At 38.8% G+C, this 24,213-nt stretch overlaps 1 protein-coding gene across 1 annotated transcript in view; it reads right to left on the bottom strand.

Annotated features, from left to right (window-relative positions):
* The window catches only part of wtip.S (WT1 interacting protein S homeolog), an 87,470-nt gene that overhangs the window by 24,064 nt on the left and 39,193 nt on the right, over window positions 1–24,213 (bottom strand). The window contains exons 3-4 of the mRNA XM_018240478.2: window positions 14,145–14,246; window positions 6,105–6,172 (exon numbers count right to left, since the gene is read on the bottom strand). Of these exons, the coding sequence (XP_018095967.1) occupies window positions 6,105–6,172; window positions 14,145–14,246 (170 nt within the window). The remainder of the gene's footprint in view (window positions 1–6,104; window positions 6,173–14,144; window positions 14,247–24,213) is intronic.

Below are 24,213 nucleotides of genomic sequence, written 5' to 3'. Positions count from 1 at the left end.
ATATAACATACCGCTATGTAGAAAGGGTTTCCAATTCGTGATATCAAAGTGTGGCGGGTGGTTTGAGCGCTCCTGCCTTCCTTCTCTAAAACTATATCAGGGGTCCCCAACCTTTTTTACGTGTGAGCCACATTTAAATGTAAAAAGAGTTGGAGAGCAACACAAGCATGAAAAAGTCCATAGGGGGCTGTGATTGGGTGTTTGGTAGCCCCTATATGGACTGCCAGCTTACAGGAGGCTCTGTTTGGCAGTACATCTGGTTTTTATGAAACCATAACTTCAAGCCTGGAATTCAAAAATAAGCACCAGCTTTGAGGCCACTGGGCGCAACATCCAAGGGATTGGTGATCAACATGTGTCTTGCGAGCTACTGGTTGGGGACCACTGGTCTATATAAATACACCAGTAAACCCTAATGCTGCTCTGAGTCCTCCTTTCTTTCCTTCTATTGTGTATACATGGGCTTCTGTATCAGACTTCCTGTTTTCAGCTTAAACCTCCAGGGCTAGAGCATGCTCAGTTTGCTCCTCTCCCCCCTCTCTTTCTCCCCTGTAATCTGAGCTCAGAGTAACGAGTAAGCAGGGAGATACTCTGGCAGGAAGTGATGTCACACCAAACTAATATGGCAGCTGCTATCCCAAACAGATAGAGCTTCTAGAGTGGGTTACTCAGGTATGGTAAAGCATTCAGCAGAATAAATATAGTGTTATAGCTTGTACTATTGTGGCTAATCTATTGTCAATAAACTGCTTTCCTTCTCCTTAAAGCAGCCCTGTCAAAATCCAGACCTAAATTCATTGAGCACAAGCTAGCAAGTTTCACAGCTGTTATTGGGCCCTGAAACCTCTTAATTTACTGCATACTCTAGAATACAATGAGAGTGCGGTTGTCTTTAGACCGCAGTGCAGAGGCAGGACTGATGTGTTTTTAGGCCTATGCTGTTAATAGCACAAGGCAGTCTAAAAATAAGTGACCTCGTTCTTTCAAGGAATCTGGGCTATCTTTATTCTCCTGCAGGAGTTCAGCATTTAATGCTAAATAAAACCTCTAGTTCACACCTAATAAAAATCGGTCATATTAATGAGTTTATGAACAGATGAAAAAAAAAGTACTAATAGAAAATGTAAATTCATATCTTAAAAATGGCTAATGCATCACAGAAAGAACAATTATCGATTCTTTAAACAAACAGCAAAAAAATGTATACAGTGCAAATGTGCCCAAGCTGCAGCACATGGTTTTCCCCCTGCATTTTGTCTGTATTGCATAGCTGGTATGCTGCATTTATAATGACATTAGCATCTGATTCATTTGGTGCAGGTCAGTTGAAGATGCGATGCACTGAGGGTTCTTTTGGATCAATGCCTGTACTCAATGTAATACATCAGAGCAAGCCAAAGTCTGTTTTGGATTCATTTGTATACTTTAGCTATTTTCACTTGCTTTCATAAACGTACAGGCTACTGACCCAATGAATCATATAAAGGTTACTGGGAAAACTAAACATATAAATAAGCTATAAATAAAAGTGTCATACTTTTAGTATGATGTAGACACTTTGGAGGTCTTCATTTTTTTTATAAGCTACGTAGATGCTAGACATACCTCCCAACTGTCCCGTTTTTAGAGGGACAGTCCCTCTTTTGACAGCTCAACCTGTCCTAGAGAAAATCCAGTTTTTCTCTATACTGAACAGCCAGAAAAGGAATAATGTTTCTAACTTAATTGGCTTTTGGCAGAGAGCCCAGAACAGCCACAGTGGCAATTCACCTTCATTAGCAAAATTGTAATAACTGAAAAAAAAAAACAGAAATATGTTCAAACTTTTATATGGCAAATTTTTTGTCCCTCTTTTTATTTCCAAAATGTTGGGAGGTATGTCTAACGTTTAATTACCCTAGCAAACAGGTAGAAGATGAGAAAGAACAGAAGTTAAGGGTTTGTATAGAAACATAGATGATGAAAAAATAAAAATAAGAACACAAACACAGCTTCTTTTTTTTTGCATTAACTGCAGGCCAGAATGACGCATTACATGAAGATGAATAGTCTGAAACCTATACAAAGTATTAAAAACCAAGTGAAAACTTGCTTAGAATTGGTCCTTCTTAAAGGAGAATTCAACTCTAACATTAAAAAACCCTACCCCCTACTACATAGACCCCCCCCCTTCTCCCCCCCAGCCTAAGTGTTACCCCGGGCAAATGCCCCTAACGTTTTACTTACCCCTTGGTGCAGATTCAGGCTTCGGAGTTCATGGGCGCCATCTTCTTCTCTTCGGAATGAGACCGGTGTGGCGGCGCATGCGCAGTTGGAGCAATTTTCTGTTTAGCGACAACCTCGCATGCGCCGATACCGAAAATTGCTGAAGCGCTGGTCTCATTCTGAAGATTACTGAAGCGGCTGAAGATGGCGCCCGTGAACTCCAATGGATGAATCTGCACCGAAGGGTAAGTAAAACGTTAAGGGCATTTGCCCGGGGAGGTGGATTTGCTGGGGGGGGGAGGGTCTATGTAGAGTAGGGGGGTAGAGTTTTTTTACCGTTAGGGTTGAATGTTCCTTTAAAGGGGTTGTTAACCTTTGCGTTAACTTATAGTATTATATAGAGAGTGATATTCACTTTACAATTGGTGTTTTTTTCAATTATTTGTGGTTTTTGAGTTATTTAGCTTTTTATACAGCAGCTCTCCAGTTTGCAATTTCAGAAGTCCGGTTGCTAGGGTCCATAATACTCTAGCAACCACTGACTGATTTAAATAAGAGATTGGAATATGAATAGGGGAGGACCTGAATAGGTCCTAAAGAGGACCTGAATAGGTCCTTTAGGAGTACTAAAAAGTAGCAACAACAATACAGATGTAGGCTTACAGAGAATGTGTTTTTAGAAGATGTCAGTGACCCCCATTTAAAAGCTGGAAAGAGTCAGAAGAAAAAGGTAAATCATTAAAAAAAACTATAAAAAATAAATAATGAAGACCAATTAAAAAGTTGCTTAGAGTTGGTTTGGCCATTCTATAACATACTAAAATTTTACTTAAAGTTGAACCACTCTTTTAAACATACTGTAAGTATATTCAAAGGTGAACTTTCCCTTTATATACACCAATCTTAAAATGCATCGAACAGTAACAAATACTGACAAATCTGCACATGGACATTAACCCATAGCAACCAATGTGGCTTTCAGCTGCAGGTCGAACAAAGAAAGGAAAAGTGTGATTAGTTGCCACCGGAGTTTATAAATGAACCGATTAAATCAAATACGAATGTCTGGCTGTATTTCAAAAAGTGGTGGATTAAGAAAGGCAAGTTGGAAACAAACAGAAGATCCTATAAAGAGAGGAAACATATTTCATCTCTACGGCTGGCTAAAACATGACAGGACACAGAATGGAACTGCTGAGGCATTTTAGAAATCTATATACACCGTCTCATTTCACACACACATCATATTTCATAATTTACTCATTCTTACGAACACTATTCAAAAGCAAATAGGTAAAAAAGAACGATTCCCATTCGCTTTTACAAAGCTACTGACACCTAGGCTTAATGGCCCATATGGCGTTCCATCAAAACTTTTCCAGAAATATTCACAAATTGCTTGCAATAATAGTAATTAAAACACAGAGGTCCATCCCCTGGAAAGAGGACACAAAACAGTACAATTATTCTCTATCTCCCATGCTGCAATGCACAATTATTCTCTATCTCCCATACTAGCAATGCATTTGTGGCTTTCGAAAACTGTGCTTGGCTATTATTTAGTGACAGTAGAGGACGTGTTAAATGTTCTTAAATTTCATTTTTCAAGATTGTTTTGCGCAAGGGAAATCCCTCGCCAGACTCAAAGCAGTTCCTCTCCCCACACACAAATAATTAAGTCATTCTTGCCCAAACGATTTCAAAATAATGTTTCATTAACCTCCTAAGTGTTTATGAACAGAGGGCTTTCTTCCTCCTCCTTCTCCTGAAAGCTGAGAGACATTTGTTTAAAATGATGCAAATGCTAGCTCCCTTTCAGTCGTTGCAGACAGCAGATCCACTGAGCCTACAATGCACAGTTGTGACAGAGCTCCGCTACTGAACAAAGCACCATTGTATGCCCTGATGACACACTGCAGACAAACCAGTATTGCTTCTTAGTAGCGCTATACCCAGATGTGGGGGAGACACTGGCCTTGCCAGCTTTCAAGCTGAAATTCAAGCTTCTGCCTTTCAATGGCCCCAATGTTTACTCTCCGAAATTACACTCTGAATTCCGGTGTCACATACACCAATACAAAGGGCAAACTATGTCTGTAACTCTTTAGAGCGCAGTGATTGGTGGCCCATACTGACAGCGGAGGCAGGTGCACTGGCTCATTTAAAAGCAGATTGGCACCTTTTTCTTCGTCTGAAGGGGAGGATTAACCGAACAGAAAACCTTGTGATATGTAGCACTAACGCAAGGCAGCTTAGAGAAAGAAAAAAACCTTAGATGCCCCAGAACATTTAGAGAAGCAGAGATCCATTTAGAGAAGCAGAGATCTACAAATGAATGTTTCCATCATTTCCAAAATCAGGATCCTTAAGCTCCCCATAGATGCGACGATTCTTCTTGCCGAACGACCGATTTTAGGGAAGTCCGACCAATCCTTCAAAATTATTGTGCGGTTAGTGGGATTCGAACGATCGTACATCTTACGATTTTTCGGCCGACATCTGTCAGCAAATTGATTGGCCAAGTCAAAAAATCTTTGTCGGTCCCAGTGCAATCTATCTATGTTTGCAGGGCCAAGCAGGCAGCTCCCCTTTGTTTTCCTGGCAAATTGGTCTTTTTAGTTGATGGTCAATTCGTTCCAAGATAATCGTGGTCTCACGATGAGGATCGGATCTTTTAAAAATCTCAACATCTATGGCCAGCTTTAGACATGCCATTAAAAAAATATATCTCCCATAACTCATAATTCATAAAAATCAAAAGTTTATTCAATTGGCATAATAACTGATTAAAAGTAAGTACATACTGACCCCATATAATCTACCTTCCGCGCTTCGTACCCTCCGGTACTTAATCATAGGTTATGATTAAGTACTGGAGGGTACGAAACGCATAAGGTGGATCATATTTAATGGTGCCCTGGGAACTGGGGCAAGTCCCTGATACTCAGTTGCCTTATCTGGACTGGTAGTATAGTATATAATTTTTCCTTAGACATACCACCATGTTTTTATGAGTACATCATCCTGCCCAGTGCTCCTAATGCTGAAGATTTGAGGGATATAATCTAATATTCCAAGGGACAGTTCAAAGTATGGATGAAGTCGTATCAAAACTATGGTAGGGTGAGAAAGCAGCAATACCGAATGCTGCGTTATATACCTGAGTAACAAATTATAGTATTACAGGTATTACTCCAGTGAACAGGGCTGCCATAAAGCAGAGTTCTGACAGGGCCTAACACATAGAAGTCCTGAACAGATGTAACAGCCAAAAGATTATGGATGTGTTTGACCTTAATGGGGCATAACTAGGATGGATCAGAGGTATAGTGATGTATGTTCTATTTGCATGCACACTATTATTAATACATGGTCTCGTTCTACTTAGTTGGTAGGTCTACTAACCAGGGGGCTAAGAATCCAGGGCCCTCATGGGAGAGGTCCCTGCTAAATTGGATGGGGACCCATGATTTCTGATAGTTGCCCTGCCAAACTCTAGATTTTGCCTTTGGCTTCTGCCTGCATCATGCAGCCACAAATAAAATCCTATTTGCAAATGCTCTTCTTATTTCCTTAGGAGAATTTCAACTTTCACCTCTATAATCCATGCAAGCACAAGCCTGCAAAAAGTTCCTGGGGTGCCAAATATGGGCTGTGATTGGCTGTTAAAAGCCCCTATGTGGACTGGCAGCCTACAGGAGACTCTATTTGGCAGTAAACATAGCTTGTATGCAACTAAAGCTTGAATTCAAGCCAAGAATTAAAAAAAAATAAGCACCTGCTTTGAGGTCACTGGGAGCAACATCCAATGGGTTCTAGGTCAACAAAGTTTCAGTCTAAATAATCAGATGTGAAACATCAGAGCAATTATACCATTAGGTCCAATGGCTTTGACTTACCAAGAAATCTTCCTCACAGTACACCTTCCCATTGACATTGTAGAAAGCTTTACCTCTTAGTCGTCTCCCTAATAAAAACAAAAAAAACAACAAAACATGTTTTATATAAGGATATGCAAAGACAAATTATATAAGAACAATGGTGAAATAGGCAAACAAGGATTTTCTTGTCTGCTAGACCCTAAAAGAGAATGTTGTTACACAACCGTCCTTCAGTTTTGTAGGAGTGATGCATCACTATAAAATGCTCCTGTTTTTGGGATGCCAATCCAGTAAAAGAAATAGTGCACAGTCTACAAAAACAACAGATCACATCTGCAAAACCATAAAGCGAGGCAACCCCTTACCAAAAATAAACTTATATTTGAAACTTGCTTCCTTCATTCTGGGATTTCGAAATTATAGAATGCAGCGGGCAGACATTTTGTGGACACTGTTATTAAGACAAGCCTTGTATCATCTCAGAATCTTGTTTGTGCACCAGAATGGGGGACCCAATGTTCAGCCCCATGCCCTGGCTACACAATTATATGGTACAGAGAACCGGGGAATATGTGGAGAGCAGTGACATCTAAGAAGTGCTGAATGGAAAGTGAAAGTAATTGTCTGCCCCGCCTCTATGCCCAGGGCATAGAGGAGTGGCAGACAATATTTGATTGACAGCTGAGATTTTTAAATGAGTTTACAACAGCTATGAATGCTTTAATAAAAAATAGAAATTGGATTTCATGTTTAATTTGAAAAGGACTTTTATTATACAGATATTTGTGTCTGGGTGACAGGTTCACTTTAAATGCATATGGTACAATGAATAAAGATGGCATATTAAAAGCCTCATGGGTTTCATCAGAGATGCATTACCTGCATTATAGTGTGACTTGTACTATATATGACATATTCATACTCATATGACAAATTGACAGTTGGTTAAACTTTGGGGGTCTGGATCTATAAGCACAATTTACGTCTTCCTATGATCACACAACGTTCTATTCAGAACATCAACTTTTCTGGTTATTTGAGTTTTGCAGCAGAAAATGTAGTGCACTTGACTTAAAAATCGTTTGCATTATTCATCTCTTTGTGAGACATTCATTATAGAATACAGTATGTTGACAATGAAGGAACAAACAGTGATGTCAGTTTGCCTTCATATTCGATTTTCCCTTTCCATTATGGCACACACGGCTATATGCAAATGCGAGAGCTGGCAGAGAGCTGATGGATCTTAACATTGCAAACAGAAAGGCAGGGAAAGAAAGCATGTTGCTAAAATAAAAAGTACTGTGTAGATAAGCAACATTCCTGGAGTCTGAGGTCACCAACGACTCCTATTCATTAAAGGACGGCAGTAGGATTTGACATGTAAGGAGGAGAGGGGCCCAGTCCTTCCCTGGAAAGAATTGTGGGAATTTCTTTTAAAAATTCAAACCTTTTGTGCTGGATCTCAGGTTAGGCAAGCTGCTGAGGTAGTACAGCATGAGTCTCTCACTCTCTTTATAGCCTGGAAATAGACAGTCTGTAGTGTAGCAAATGTACTCCTACGTGTGCATACTTCTGTTTGTTCTGCCTGCAGTTTATTAGCTTTACGCAAGCACATCTCTGCTGCACTAAAAGCATTTCCTCACCACGGGAACAAAATCATTTACTCACTGCAATTAACAAAGCCAGAGCACAATAAGACCTGCAGTGTAAATAAATGTATTTTAAATCATATCGTCTTGATTCCATACCATATGCCAATGAAAATCTGTAATGGAGAAATTGGAGATGAAATGCATTTTCAAGAGCCAATAGGCTCACATGCAAACCCAGATGCAAGCGCAATCAGCCTTTTTTTGCGCTTTGCACATAACCAGATGCTGCATACAAATAGACCAAGGCCTCTGCATTCTCTTTTGGATTGCAGAGATCTGCGACTCCATTCGCTAATAAGCCATACAGCGTATATTGTACTGTTTAAATACATTGGAAAACCATGCGCAGCAACATGTTTGCAAATGACCAAAATAAGTGCCGATGTAGAATCATATTGGTGCATAAGGTGCAAGTTACTGTAGATTCAATATAGCAGGCCACTAAAATCAGCCTGAAACTTTGGGGGGAAATGCATAAATAATTTGCACTTATAAATGAGGCCCCATATGTCAGACAGCTTCCCATCCTGCTTTATCAGTGGTTCTTGCATGACATGGTACCATGATGTCCTACAGAGCTTTGTTCATGTACTGAGCCAGTAATACCCGACCAGTGGTTCACAAACAACATGTTGCTCAAAACCAGATGTACTGCCAAACAGAGCCTCCTGTAGGCTGCCAGTGGACATGGGGACTACCAAATAGCCAACCATGGCTCTTATTTGACACCATATGAACTTTTTTCATGCTTGTGTTGCTCCGCTACTCTTTTTAAAATGACATGTGGCTTATGGGTAAAAAAGGCTGTGCTAAGCCAATACTAAAAAAAACAGCTTTATAAAAACCTTGTATGTACAAAACTAGATACAGGATACTCAGCAGATAACAGACACGCTGTGTATTATACAGTGGACAATACAGGCCAATTAAAATTACTTTATACATGCACCAAATATGTATACTGGTGCCATTCAGGTGGATCCAAAGGCATTTTTGCATGTCAGAAGATGCATTAATTGAAGGACAATTATAAGTAAGCCACCAGGATTATGCCTGTTTAGGATCGTTGTCTTTTTGCAAATCCATTGATCCATCAAGTTGTCCAGGCCCAGATGCAGCAAAACAGGCCCAAACCAGAACACTCCCATCACCATGTTTCACAGATGGGATACGGATCTTATGCAGGAATGCAGTGCACTTCTTTCTCCAAATGTAACATCCCTCATTTAAGCCAAAAAGTTATATTTTGGCTTTATTCGTCCACAAAACATTCTTCTAGTATCCTTCTGGTTGTCCACATGATCTTTAGAAAACTGTAGACGGTCTGCAACATTTTTGGGGGAGAGCAGTGCCTTTCTCTTTGCTACCCTGCCATACACACCATTGCTGTACAGTGTGCTCTTGGTGGTGGACTCATGAACATCAACAACATCAATGTGAGACAGGCCCTCGGTTGCTTAGAAGCATTGTTCCCGCTAATTCCTTCTTGGCTATGTGTGCAAATTTTTAACTTGCATGCACAGTTTTTAAAAAATGTGTGCTCATGTGAGAGTTGATACAAAATTTTGTGTTTTTACACATAATTCTTTGTGCACACCACAATTTGGTGTGTGTGTTAGCCTCAAAATGTACGTGTGTGGACAAGCGCACACCTTAGAAAGAACATTGCATAGAAGTTACCCTGTGTTCCTTTATAACCTCTTTCCCACCATACATCCCACCCACAGTCTTCTTTCTGCTTTCAAGTGAGTCCTTTAGAATAATATAGCAATTTTCAAGGTAAATGCTTTGTTGTTTAATAAATAGCCTATTTAAAAACACACACCTGCACAGATATACCAATAATAACAAAGATATTAGTTATGGTCCCCTTGTTGGGATATAACATAGACAGGTTATGGATGCTTATCCTGCAGCCTGCAATGACAACATATCAGCTCATCATTTGGAAGTCCTCTGAGAATGCACTGCTGTCTTGTAGCACAAAAGGAGTTAAATCACACACACAGTCAAAGGCCTAATGCTTTAAGAAAATACATTAGGCTGACTTTCCTCCTGACCTGAATGGGGTGGTGGTAATGTCTAGAATTAGTCAGGGGAGTAAATCTCCGATTCCATTCTTCATGAATGAATAAGGCCATTATTCTGAGCAGGAATTCAAAAGTTACATTACTTTCCACAAAAGTATAATGGCCATCCTAAATCTAAATTACTTGGGTTATTTACAGTTTCTACAATGAGACATTGACTCACAGGCCCTTTATTACATCCATCCGTCAAAGTGATTCCAAATAATTATTTCAAAAATATTTTTGAAACACAGTAGCTATTTTTGGGCCCAAAATATAATCCATGCATTCAAAAACAAATGCGGACTATGACAATCACTACTTTTCACCTGTGGCTATAGTGTATACAAGTAGCCATACATAAATAAAAATATATATACGCATACACAATGCTAGATCAAAAGATAAACGAGATATTTCTCACCAAAACTCTACAACACCACTAAGTACTTTCTGAAATATTTTGCTGCCTTAGGGCAGAGATACACGCTCAGATTCGGGGAGATTAGTCGCCCAGTCGGCGGCGTGATGGCACACAGAGTTCTTTGTTTTCCGAAGTCGCCCAAAGTTGCCTCACAAGGAAACTTCGGAAAATGATCAGAGTGCCATCTCGCCGGCGATTTAGATTCTAGCCAGCGGAGGCAGTTCGGGGAGATTAGTCGCTCCGAAAAAGAGGAGATTTGTCGCTAGGCTGTTCTGAAACAATTTATGAGGTGCAGGGAGTTGCAAGGTAAAATGCAGCTATTCTGGAACAATTTATGTTTAGGTACAGGGAGTTACAAGGGAATAAATACAGCTGTTCTGGAACAATTTATTATCAGGTGCAGGGAGTTGCAAGGGAAAATGCAGCTGTGGTGGAACAGTTTATGGTCATGTGCAGGGAGTTGCAAGGGAATAAATGCAGCTGATGTTCTGGAATTGTATAACATATAATAACAGATGCAGAGAGTTACAAAGGAAAACCGAAAAGATGTTGATTGCTTTTTGTAATAATATTGTGTAGAAAATGACTATGGTATTTACACTAACTGCTGATACACATTGCCCCCAGAAAAGAATAAAATACTTTTAGTAGCAGATACTTTTTTTTTTTTAAGTTTGCTTTTCTCCCCCCCCCCCCCAATTATTGCAGGGCAAGAGAAAGGAACAAGCAGTGAAGGGAGGAGGGAGGAAAGGGGAAGGACTGAGTGTGACATCACAAACACGCCCACTCCTCCCTCACTGGCTGCTGCTGTGTAGCTTAGGCAGAAAGAGCAGGAGGCTGCAGAGTCAGATAGTGGAAAGTCTTGGACAGGAAGTTGCAACGGGGATGGCTTAGCACAGTTTTCAAACTAATACAGACGTTTTTGACCCAAAAGATATTAAAATAAAAACTATTTCTTCTATTTTACATTATTTTACATGGTTTGATGCATTGTGAAAAATTATGCTATATGTCCCCATTAAAGAGGAAGTTTGATAGAGGTTAGATATATTAACAAGAGGGGAAAAAAATCAATTTCTCATTGAAACATTTACTTCTCATTTTTACTTTTTGTCACCAGGGGAAATGGATGAATTTTCCCTAAATGAGACTTTCCCATATTTGTCAATTATAACAAAATTGCACTATGAGATATATATCATTAATGTGCTGGTTCATGCCTTGTCTGACAGGACTGATATTTGGCCAATCTTCTTCCTTTAAACACCCACCACAAAATAGAATGTCATTATTTTTATTCTTCTCCAAACATAAATAAACATTTCTAGAGAAATTCTCATACAGAGACCTTTGACTTCTCAGTTAATGTGATATCCTGTCCCACACTAATGATAGTTAAAAAAAAAACAAGAAAACTGGTATCTTAAAGGAGACGAAAGTCTGGCCATTACATTTCCTCAAATGTTAGGCACCCCAAGTGATGTATTTACTTACCTAAAACCCCGGGCTCTTATCAGCAGAAAACTGCACCGGCCCGGGGTTCTTCTAGTGAGCACCACGGAGCAATCCTCTACCGGCTGGACAACCAATAATCCCTATTTTAGCTAACCTGACATATCTCCTCCATTTGGAGGAATTACTTTCAATGATCTCCCAGATAAGATCTCTGTAGGTCTGAAAGATTGGTGAACCCTACAGCTAAAGCTGGCCACAGACGCAAAGATCAGATCATACGAATCAACGTACGATCGGACTTCCCCATCTCCCGACCTGCCACTAACCATTCCGATCAAATAAAGCAGTAAAAGAACAGATCAGCCGATGTTCTGCCCCTGACAGCAATCGTACGAAAGTTATGTCGGACCAAAGCTAGTGACTGTCTCCCTCTGAAAATCGTACGATCGGCAATACATGCAGAGATATTATCGGCAGCCGACAGAAATCTTTTAACCTGTCCGATCAACCAAATGACCGATATCCGCCGGACGAAAAATGTCAGGACTCTCCACACTCGATTCGTATGATCAGATCTTTGCGTCTATGGCCAGCTTAAGAGAGATAGGTGGTCCGAGGACAACAATAGAAGCAATATTTGGCTAATGCAGTTTATTAACAAGAGGGGGGGAAATCTAATTTCTCATTGAAACATTTGCTTCCAATTTTTACTTTTTGGCACCAGAGAGCGTTTTCCTTATTTGTCAATAATAAGAAAATTGCACTATGTGATATATGTCATCAATGTGCTGGTCGTGCCTTGTCTGACGCTGGCTCTTGCCTTTAAACACCCACCACAAAATAGTATGTAATTATATATATATATATATATATATATATATATATATATATATATATATATATATATATATATATATATATATATATATATATATATAGTCACTAGGAAATCTGGTCCTGGAGATTGCATCCCAGCACTTTTTCAAAATGCATCCGAATCACTTTAGATTCAAAAAGCACAAAAATAACAATTGAAGGTCAATTGATAAGGATCAGTGTTTCAAGCTATGAACTAAGATTCATAGCCCCTAAGCCCATGATAAATCTCTCATTCTGGCAGAGTAGTTCAAGCCCGATTAAAATGACTATAAAACAGAGGGGCTACTCATTAATTCCTTTAAAACTTTTTCCCACAAATAGCTGGGTTAACCATACAGGGTTACAAACCAACGCTGGATATATAGTTGCATAACTCTTTAAATTAAATTAAGACCAAAGCTTTTCTTCATGTAAAGAAAGGGTTAATATGAGTAATTCAAACAAGAGAAGCATACACTCCAATCAGCATTCAGCACTAATCCCCTTCTTTTGAATAAAAATAGTCTCATATGTAAGCGCATACTGTGCAGACTGATACGACCTATAAAAAGGAAACAAACACAGCCCCCTTTTATTAAAGCAAAGAGGTTCTGCTGCAGAATCTCTGGTCACTGCACCACTGACCTCATTAAAGCTCCAGTGCAACCATGTTGAGGACATATGACTTTGGTCCAAAACTGGCAGCTCAGCAATTTGACAATTATTGTGGAACACAAACAAAATCACAAAATCCACTGAGTTAAATAACAAACTAGCACCACTGTCATGCTCTGCGTATCAGGGACTACAGGTATGAGACCTGTTATCCAGAGTGCTTGGGACCTGCTTTCCAGATCATGGATCTTTCTGTAATTTGGTTCTTCGTACGTTAAATCTACTAGAAAATCATGTAAACAATAAATTAACCCAATAGGCTGGTGTTGCTTCCAAGAAGCATTAATTATATCTCAGTTTGGATCAAGTACAAGGTACTATTTATTATTACAGAGAAAAAGGAAATTATTTTTTAAAATCTGGATTATTTGGTTAAAATGGAGTCTAAGGAGATAGCACTTCTGTAATTCAGAGCTTTCTGAATAACAGGTTTCTGGATAACAGATCCTATACCTGTACTACATATAGGTGGAACAATGCCATTGCCATCCATAGGCCATTTAACTGTTATGAAGTAGTGATGCATCAAATCCAGGATTTGGTTCGAAATTTGGCGGGGATTTGGCGAAATCCAAGTACTTACGCCTAACCAAACCTGAATTCTTAAAATCACCTGACTTTTTATCACAAGGTAATTGCAATCTTTATTTTTTGCAAGCTGTGTTGGGCTTATATATACTTGAAATAACAGCTCAAGTCTGAGAGAACAAACTAACCCAAAACTTATTTTCTAGCACTGCAATGCAGCATTATTCTAGCACAGCAATTCAAAATGTAACCCAGTAATCCAGAATTAATTTTCTGCCGCAAAGCATCAAAGAAGCATTGGAACACAGCAAGAAAACAGTCAAATCTTGGTTTTATAAGTCCAGATCTACTTTAACCCCCTCCCCACAAAAAACAAAAGAAAAATAAGACTTACCACAAGAGCAGCATGTGAAGCAGTTTGTATGATAGAGATTTCCCATTGCCTGACAGGCTTGGCTTGCTCCATAAACACCTTTACCACATTTTATACAAATACCTATGGACAGAAAATAAGTTGTCAGCAGTGGATAAAGGGAAGAAACCGATAAAAGATTAAGCATTTACCCAAAACAAACAAAATAAATCAAAACGTTAAATAAAAATATGGCCGTGGTCCTTTAATTTTCAGGGTTTAGTGACCCTCTGCTAGGTTGCCCTCAGTTTAGAACCGAGGGGGGTGGGGTGGGATAGCTCTTGTAATTATTATTATAATTATTAGCAACAAATCAGCATATAACTTTTATTGGTTTGATGCTGGAATGCATAAGTCTGATTTGGATTGGTTACTAGATCTGGACCAAACTTAAGGTGGCCATAGACGTAGAGATGTCGCCAAACGAGCGGATCTCTCCCTGATATGCCCACATTGAAGTGGACGATATTGGGCTGATCCGATCCTGGGCCCTAATTCCTTTGCAACATACTTCCATGATCCGACGGGATTTTTTAACCCACCCATTCGAGATCTAGCTGACTTTCGGACAGATATCGATCAGGAAAGTCCGTCAGATGGCCCCACACATGGGCCAATAAGCTGTGTTGGCAGCTTTTATTGGCGCGTGTATGGGGGCCTTTATTCCCTGGTACTACATTAAGGCCATATTTTCCTCTCTCAACCATGAAAAGCTTTCATTTGTAGCCAAACAGATTTACAAATCCTAACTATTTAAGGCATTAATTATTATTAATAACATTTTTCTCTGCACAGGGAAATTTATTAATGCAATTTTTTTTGTCTTACTCCTCCTTGCACTCAGGAGCCTTTTCTGGTCAAATTCTTATAAAAATGTGATACAGTTACATTTGCAAGCGATTTCTTGTGTGCACCCCAGTAATGAGAAAACCAATGCCAGCACACGACTATTGCTCTGTTTAGTGGTGCTATTTATTCCCTGGATGCCTGGCAAGGCACAAACCTTTCACTTCCAACAGTGTATGAGGCCTCTATTTGTGTCCTATTGCAACTGCTTTGTACATGTATTCCCACAGATTTCTAAATTGCTTCAGCATTCATAAATGATTAGCCTAGTGACCATAATTACGAAATGATATGGAAATTGCAAGAAAAATTACCTTTTTCCATTTCCTGGAAATAGAAAAAAATCTTCTAACGGGTGATTTTGAAGTACTGTTTTCAGATCATACAAAAAATTCCCTATATTATACACATAGCGTTGCCTCACAAAATAAGAATATTTTTTATTGAAGAGAGAGATAAAATAACAATTGTCTTGGAGGGGGGCCAGTCAAAAATATATGTCCAGCTGCTGAATGACAAGAGTATGAATGCATATCAAAGATAAGGTGCTAGTCCAATGCCAGTCTTTTTTTGACCCATTAGGGAGACCTTAATGGAAACAAAACTTGCTAACCAGTTGCTATGATGAGTCCCACTCATAAAAAATCTATTTTATTGTATAATTGCTACCTTGCAGCAATGGGGTCCTAGGTTTGATTCCAGCAAGGGCACTATCTGAAATGAGGTTATATGTTCTCCGCATGTCTGCATGGGTTTCCTCCAGAACAGATTCCACACACCAAAAAAATTAATTTTTGTGTTAATATTAGTGTTGAAAGATACCTAGACCATTTTTGTAAGGGTTTAGCCCCTCCTCTTATGATGAACATTTCACCATGTTAGAGATAAATATGAAGATGAATGTTTATAATAATCTTCCCATGTTTTCAATCCTTTTTCCCCAACTCCGAGCAGCAGCTTTTGTAGAGGGTTATGTGTGCCATTTGTTCAAATCTGCTGGATTTATCAGAGCATTACACTTTCTGCTGCAAGATGAGCCAGTAATGTATACCAAAAAAAAGATAAAAACTCAATGTAACCATTGCAAAGGCATAAGGATGACAGTCAGCTTGTGCCACATATTTCTATGTGCAGATTATTCAAAACATCCTATTTTCCACTCGTATTCAGTGGATGAAGTGACAGACAGAATGTTTTAAGCATTTTGGATCATCACTGGCCATCTGTAGCCAGTATTTCTGCCGCTAGTGAAAAAGGGTAGCATTGTGCTGCTATCCTGAGGCAAGAGAACACATATATACCCTGAAGCCACATCTTCCTTTGTGTACTATACTGTACAGCATAAATCTACAGGCCTCCTACACCATCAAATTCTAATAATATATCCATCAACAAGATGCCTCGCAATTGGTTAAAAGTGATTAGTGTTAGAAGTAAAGTGTGCATGAATATGCAGAATTTATAATAATTAAGCACCATCTTAAATTAACCTCCAAAAATCAATACTTTTTTCAAAAGAAACCATGATAATCTATCACTCTTTTTGACCATTTTCCGAGCCCCCTTAGGCTCACAGCGTAATTAAACCCCTCACCTAAAGCAATAGATTCTAGGACTTGGGAGTCCCTGTGCTTTACAAAGAATATGTGTACCACCTACTGTGGAAAGCAGAGAGACTACAAGTTCCAGAATCCATCACTTCACAATTGGGATTCATGTTGCTATTTCAAGACTGGTCCAGGAAAGGAGGAGAAGTAGACTTCATCTAGAGACATTTGGCCATGATGGCTAGCTTTGTTTCATCATTGTTACGTTCAACGGCATTGAGAAGCATCCTCAACATGATGTAGACCTGTAATGCTCGAGAGAAGCTAATGTTTAGATAATTTATGTTTAGCACATTGAATGACAAAGGCTTCCACAACATTTATTTTTTAAATAAACATACCAAAAAGTTCGAATGTGAAAGCTCAAAAGTATTTTAAATGAGAAGCCATTATATCAGTGTATAAACGTATCTTATGTTGAAGCCTATTTTTTCCTCGACTTTTAGGGGGTTATTTATTGAATCCAATTTTTTTTTGGTCTGACTTTTAAAGGGGAAAACCACCATTTTTTCAGAGAAAAAAAAACCAAAATTTTTTCGAGATTTATTAAACCGCGATGGCGTTAAAACCTTGATGGTGTTAAAAGGTACTCCAACTCAGACCTGATGAGTTCATTTAAAAGTCAATGGCAGATGACCCATTGACATTTTAAAGATATCCTGATTTGCGCTGGGTTTTGTTCAATAATCGAAAGATTTTGTGTTTTCGGGCATCAAATAAGTTGCAAATAAGTTTTGGCCAACAAATAATTTTCGGGCTCCAAATTAGATAAGTCGCAGTTTTCGGCAACAAATCTGAAAATATCGTACTATACAGATTTTTCCATGACTTTATCAAGTCTTTTCCCGCACAAGAATTTTTTGTGAAAATGTATTGATAAACGAGGGGGGGGAAGAGTCCGTGCGGATTTGGTCAGAGTGTTTTTTTGAAAATAGTAAGAGAATTTCAGACTTTGATAAATAACCCCCTTAATGTTTATTTGATCTCAGCAACTGCACTCCTTGGATATCATGGATATGCCAGCAATCCAGGATACAGGGAACAATTCACCTTACAGACCACTGAACTTATTAAAGAAAAAATCTAAATGTAAACACACACATTAACTCTACCACTGCAGTCTGACATCACAGTTTCCTACAGAGTGATATGCTTAAAGGAATATGTAAAAAAGTATTTTTATATACATTTATCCAAAAGCTTAGAATGTAGAATCTGCAAAACTATTTTTTTCAGTTCAGTTGGTTTCAGATTGTTCACTAGAAATAAATACTTTTTCCAATTACTTTTTATTTTCTATTTGTGACTGTTTTTCTAATATTGAAGAATAAAGTTTAATTTTTCACCTTCTAAAGCAGCTCGGGGGGGGGGCGGTCACTGACTTTTTAACTGTTTTAAAGGGATACATTTAGTGGATACATTTATCTTTGATTCAATCATTAAAAGCAGATGTTAGAATTGATACAATAGTTGCTAATATTCCACAGATACTGCCAAGAAATGTATCAACGAAATGAAGCCTATTGTATCAGTTCAGAATCCTGGATCACTGAGACAGACACTAGAGACACGAACATTAAACTTTAAAAACTTACATTTTGGGTATACCGGTAAAAAGATAAAAGATGGAAAGTAATTGAAAAAAGTTGTTGTTTATAACAATCGGAAAATAACCGAACGACGCCTTTAAAAAAACAGTAACAGCAACAGATGAAATTGTTTCAAATTAATGAAAATATATTGTACAGTTGCTCTGCACTGGTCCAGCTCGTGAGTTTGCTTCCGAAACTCTACTACAGTTTATATAAACAAGCTGCTGTGTAGCCATGGAGCTAGCCATTCAAAGCTGAAAAGGAGAAACAGTACAGGATACACGGCAGATAACAGATAAGCTCTATACCATACAACAGGAGTCTTAAGAACTTATGTGTTCTCTATTGTGTATCCTGTTTTTGAATGGCCACACAGCCACTTTTTATATCAGTAGTTGGGTTTGTAAAGCAAACACACACATTTTACCAGTGTGGAGCAACAATACATTATATTATAATTCCTTTAAACCACTTTCATTTTTTTGGTGTTACCATTCCTTTAATAACATTTGTTTCCCTACTCTAGTTGCTAGCCACACCGTGTAAGCAGTCTACATCCTATACAGCTTGCACTTACTATACATTCTAGTGAGGGTAGCAGTAAGTAAAGAGAAGAAAAAGTATTGGACAAATGTCAACTTTTGCTGTAACCATTACTGCTATGAAATCATTTAGAAATCTGTAATCAAATCCTCTTGGGAACAGTCAGAATTGTGCCATAATCTAAAGTTGCGGTCAAAGTTTTTATCTGTTCAACAAATGTAGTTATGCAGGTATGGGATCTGTTGTCTGGAAACCCGTTATCCAGAAAGATACCCGAATTACGGAAAGGCCATCTCCCATAGACTCCATTTTATCTAAATAATCCAGATTTTTTAAAATGATTTTCTTTTTCTCTGTAATAAAATAAAACAGTACCTTGTACTTGACCCAAACTAAGATATAATTAATCCTTATTGGAAGCAAAACCAGTCTATTGGGTTTATTTAATGTTTACAATATGTTCTAGTAGACTTAAGGTGGCCATAGACTTAACTAATCTTTCTTGGAAAAGATCTTTCCAAGAAAGATCCTTTGTTTCAATACACACGTGTAGAGCTGAATCGTCAGATATACAGGTAGATATACAGGTAGAAACAATAGAATTCTACCTGTATCAGACGATTCAGCACTAACAATGGCTGATGTCTGGGTGCCTTCAAAGACACCCGATCAAAATTTTCCGTCCAGCCCGATCGACGAGCCAACCTATATTAAGTCTTCTGCCGATATCGTCGCACTTTTCCCACCATATACGCACCGAATATCTTACGAAAATTTGTTATTATCTGTGCTTCTATGGCCACCTTTAAGGTATGAAGATCCAAATTATAAAAGATCCATTATCGGGAAAGCCTCAGGTCCCGTGCATTCTGGATAATAGATCCCATACCTGTATAGTCAAACTTGTTTCACTTTACTATTAACACATTTATAAACATACAGGTAACATATAAAAATACAACCAATAACCAATACAAGTGGCAAGAAGGCCCTGCCCAAAAGAGTTTATGAGACCAATACCTCCATAATTCTTGTATACTATTTCACATTGTGCAGAAATCCATACGCATCAAAGATTTGGGGCTATGGCACCTATTGCATTTTGACTTAAAGCATCCCTATCCATACACATAGAAGTGCCAGACAGATCTCCACTCAATAAAGAGTTTTTTGAGCCTGTGCCATCTCCCTCACCTACAAAGAACGATTCATTTGGGTCCCAGTCCCAGGTCACGACAAACAACAACTAATTTTCAGTACAGCAACAGTGCCTTGGTAAATTTTCTAATTTTGATATACAGGTATGGGATCTGTTATCTGGAAATCCGTTATGCAGCAACCTTCGATTTACTACTCCATTTTATATAATAAAACAATACCTTGTACTTAATTAAAACTAAAGTATAATTGATCCTTATTGGAAGCAAAACCAGCCTATTGGGTTTATTTAATGTTTACATGGTTTTTTAGTAGACTTAGGGTATGAAGATCCAAATTACAGAAAGATCCATGATCCAGAAAACCCCAGGTCCTGAGCATTCTGGACTCCAGGTCCCATACCTGTATAGTAAATCCAACACTGATGTGATAATGTTTAGAAAAGTGATTTATTTAAAATCACTAGATTAGTGATTATGTGATAATGTGACTTGTTTTATTTTTCTTAACACTGGCCTGATTCTACCCTTGTTTTCTTCTGCTTGATCTAGCAAAAGAAATTTCCCCCTACAACACAATTTGCTGGGCTTCTATTAGTTGAATGTTTATACCTTCCTGTCAGCACCTTGATTACATGCTGGGAAAGCTTATGCAATATGTTTCTCCTGGAGGAAAGCTCTTTAGCAATGGAAAAATATAGTCAGGGTTACATGAGTCAGGACATGCTGCCCACACAGCAGAATTGAGCTCTCAGCAAAGGACTGGAGAATTTGAGCATGCGCTACAGAATCAATGGATGACTGCAAATGCAATACCATCCAGCGTAACCATACATTAGTGCTGAGAATTATCTGTACACAGGATATGCTTTAAAATAATGCACTAACTAAGATGTATTCTAGGGAACAGCTACAGGTTGATATGCTTTATACAAATCCTGTTACAGACAATCTAATTTGGTCTTGGTTTTTCCTGAATCCTTCAGGTCCATCAATTTCTGTAATGTAATAATTAAGCCTCAAGGAGGTTCAGTCTGTCAACCACTGCTGCATACTGAATAAGCGGACATTATTCATATAACCGAAAGGTCAAGGACTGCATATAAAAGGTGGCTAATAGATTCAACTGAGTAAGTCAGGCTGAAAAAAGAAACACGTCCATCAAGTTCAACCTTTTAACATTTTTTTTTATCTATTATATGTGTACTGTATATTGTGAGTGGGTCCCTAAGTGAAAGCAGCACAGAGCATGTGCAATGAATCAGCAAAAAAGAAGATGGGAGCTACTGGGGCATCTTTGGAGGTTTTCAATTGCAGGGCCCCATACAACAAAATTTCCTGGGCCCCCTGGGCTGCACCCACCGCAAGCCCCACCTACAGGTCCGCCCCCCACCACACAGTAAAAAAAATATATATATATATTGGTGGCTAGGGTTCCCACAAAAATAAAAAGATATTGGTGGTGAGGGCCCCCCATAAAAAAAACATTTGTGGCCAGGCCCCCCCCCCATTAAAAAATATTGGTGGCTAGGACCTCACATGAGAATAAAAAATTGGTGGCCAAGGCCCCTTGAACGTCCATGCCTTCCCGAAGTCAGCAGCGCTCAGAAAGATGGGGGGCCTGGCTAATCAAGTACGTGTGGCGTGGCCGGGCCCCCCTTACCCTCAGGGCCCCCTACAACTCTCCCCCCTGATGGCGGCCCTGCTTGGCAGCAAAAAGGTTATGATATATTTTCAATAAATTGCAGTCATATACTTTCAATTATGAAGCAAATTAGTCCTCCCATATAGACTTGCTGCACAAATCTAGAGCCATGTTTTCATTAAGGCATGAAGACAGAATAATGGTTATAGTAAATAGTTGGTTTTGTTCCTCTTGTGAAAAATGACATAGCCTTGTGAAGAAATAAAAAACACAATCTTTAGATGTGTATTTGCTTGTCTTGGAATGTGATTATGGAAAAATGTGGGAGAGGCAGAGGGAGGAGGGCACTGATAGGGTGAGATTGTTTGGGAAAATTGCTTTTGCTAGACTGAATTTAACCCTTAGGAATAGGCAAATGAACCATCTGAATGTATGCATCTAGTAAGCTTGTCCAAAACAGATACCCCATATGTGATAAAAGGCACAAAGCTTGCCCAGGTGCAGTCACCCATAAAAAACAATAAGATATTTGGTTTTAAGCAGGTGACAGGAAATGAAACCTGCCCTTTGGTTGATATTGGTTACTGCACCTGGACAAAGTTATTATCTTTTACTGCATAATCACATCAATTATCAATTAATTATTTGAGCCTTAAAGCGATAAGTGTTGTATTGGTTGGCTATATTGTTCTTGTGTCAGTCTACGTTTATAAGTTTTAAGTGATAGCCTGTCTGTTCACTCAGGGGAACCCAAATTAGAAAACAACAAAAGCAGCACTTCCTCTATATATCAGTCAAGTCAGCTGATCACAATAGACAATGCTACAAAAACCACAAGCAATACACAACTCTAGCGCTCACACAAGATCAATGTACTTCCTGGTGAAGCAGCTGTAACCCCAAGAAGCATGATATTTTATTATACTTTATAAGGTGTAGCTTAAAATGAACCAACACTTCCCAGGTGGGAATCATTTTCATTACTATCAACAAATCCACCTTATTGTACCAATATCTAATTTAATGGGGGAGGGGTAAATTAGTAAAAAAATCAGTTTAGCTACATATCCATTTTTCTATTTAACAACATTGTTCAAAACTAATTCCTGATTTATTGCTAAATATAGTGATTTGAAAAGCAACAAAGCACAAATCCTTTAAAAGCAGCAAATATAAATATATACCAAAATAGAAAATTATTTAAAAAATAATTTATTCCAAATAGCACACTAATGTTTTGGCTGTAACTCCAACCTATCTCAAAGTTACACAGTGCAACATTAACCCCTAAATACATAGTGTTTGGCGGGAATTATTGACATACCTCCCATGGTGACGTGATTCGGCCTTACCCCCTCCGATGAGACTGCATCCGGGTTCCTCGTGCTTGTGTGGTGAATACTATGGGGCAAATTTACTAAAGGCCAGCGTGACGTCTTTTTGCTACTTCGCCGATTTACTAAAGGGTGCTGGCATAAATGCGCTAGCGAAGTGGACCTACTCTAGCGCTACTTCGCACTCATACGTAAGGCAAAATTGCGTTCTGGCAAAGGGACGTAACTAATTCAATAAATTGCGGATTTTCGTGAATGTTACCTCTTGCGCCAGACTTTACTTCGCCACCTCAGACCAGGCGAAGTGCAATAGAGTAGATAGGACTTTCTCCAAAAAAAGTTTACATTTTTTCTAAGTCCCAAAAAAACGCTGGCGTCTTTTACTTTTTTAAGGGTGATAGGAAAGAGCGAAATTTATATACTATAACTATACTGTGGGCACTTGTGTAGGACATTAGAATACATTTATTAAGGTTCCCTGGCTTTGTGTAGTGTAATGTGATTGTTGCTGCATATACGGCCATTGTACTTTCACTCCACGCCGTATGCAAATTTGCCATCGCTAGCACAACTTCGAACCACTGATTGTAACATCGCTAGTGCAACTTCGCAAACGATCGATAACTTCAGATATTCGTGAATTTGCGCAGCCCTGGCGAATCTACACCTGGCGAAGTGCAGCGAAGTCAACGATGGCGCAACTCAGAAGGTAAGTAAATCTGCCCCGTTATCGTAGTGGAAGGGTAAGGTTAGCGCCCTGAGCCGATCATATGTACAAATGGCAATAAACAACTACTTGACTTTATATGGCCCTCAGAAGGCAGCTTTTTATTGGCCCATGTAAGACTACCTTAACGTTAAGACTGTTTTCTGTATAAAGAAAGAAAATGTAATGCTATGTATATGTAGGGATGGACCGAACCTTAGTTTTACGGATTTGGCTGAATCTGTAGCATTCATTTTGGATGGTGCAAATTACAGATGTGTGGGTGGAAATTGACAACTGGAATACAGCAAATTTCTTGTGTTTCATAGGGTTCTGATTTGGTCACCAGGAACTTTGATTAAACCAAATCCGGAATTCTGTGCATCCCTAAGCAACAGTATTCGATCAATAGCCATAGTTTTTCTATGGTGCATGAAACATTCAGTATATGACATACAATAATACTCGGATCTTCCATATCAGTGGTAAATATATATTTACCAGGAAAGGACTTTTGTTCTCATTCTAGGGAATGGAAATTCAGAAACATCTGCTTTGTACACCAGCTGCCAGTTGGCTCAACAACTGAACTCTCTCTGATCTAACAGGAGTCTCTCAAAT

Source organism: Xenopus laevis, chromosome 4S, assembly GCF_017654675.1.
Source record: "Xenopus laevis strain J_2021 chromosome 4S, Xenopus_laevis_v10.1, whole genome shotgun sequence".
In the NCBI taxonomy this organism is placed as follows: Eukaryota; Metazoa; Chordata; class Amphibia; order Anura; family Pipidae; genus Xenopus; species Xenopus laevis.
Note: the sequence above shows the minus strand (reverse complement) of the source record. Positions and strands in the feature narration are given on the sequence as shown.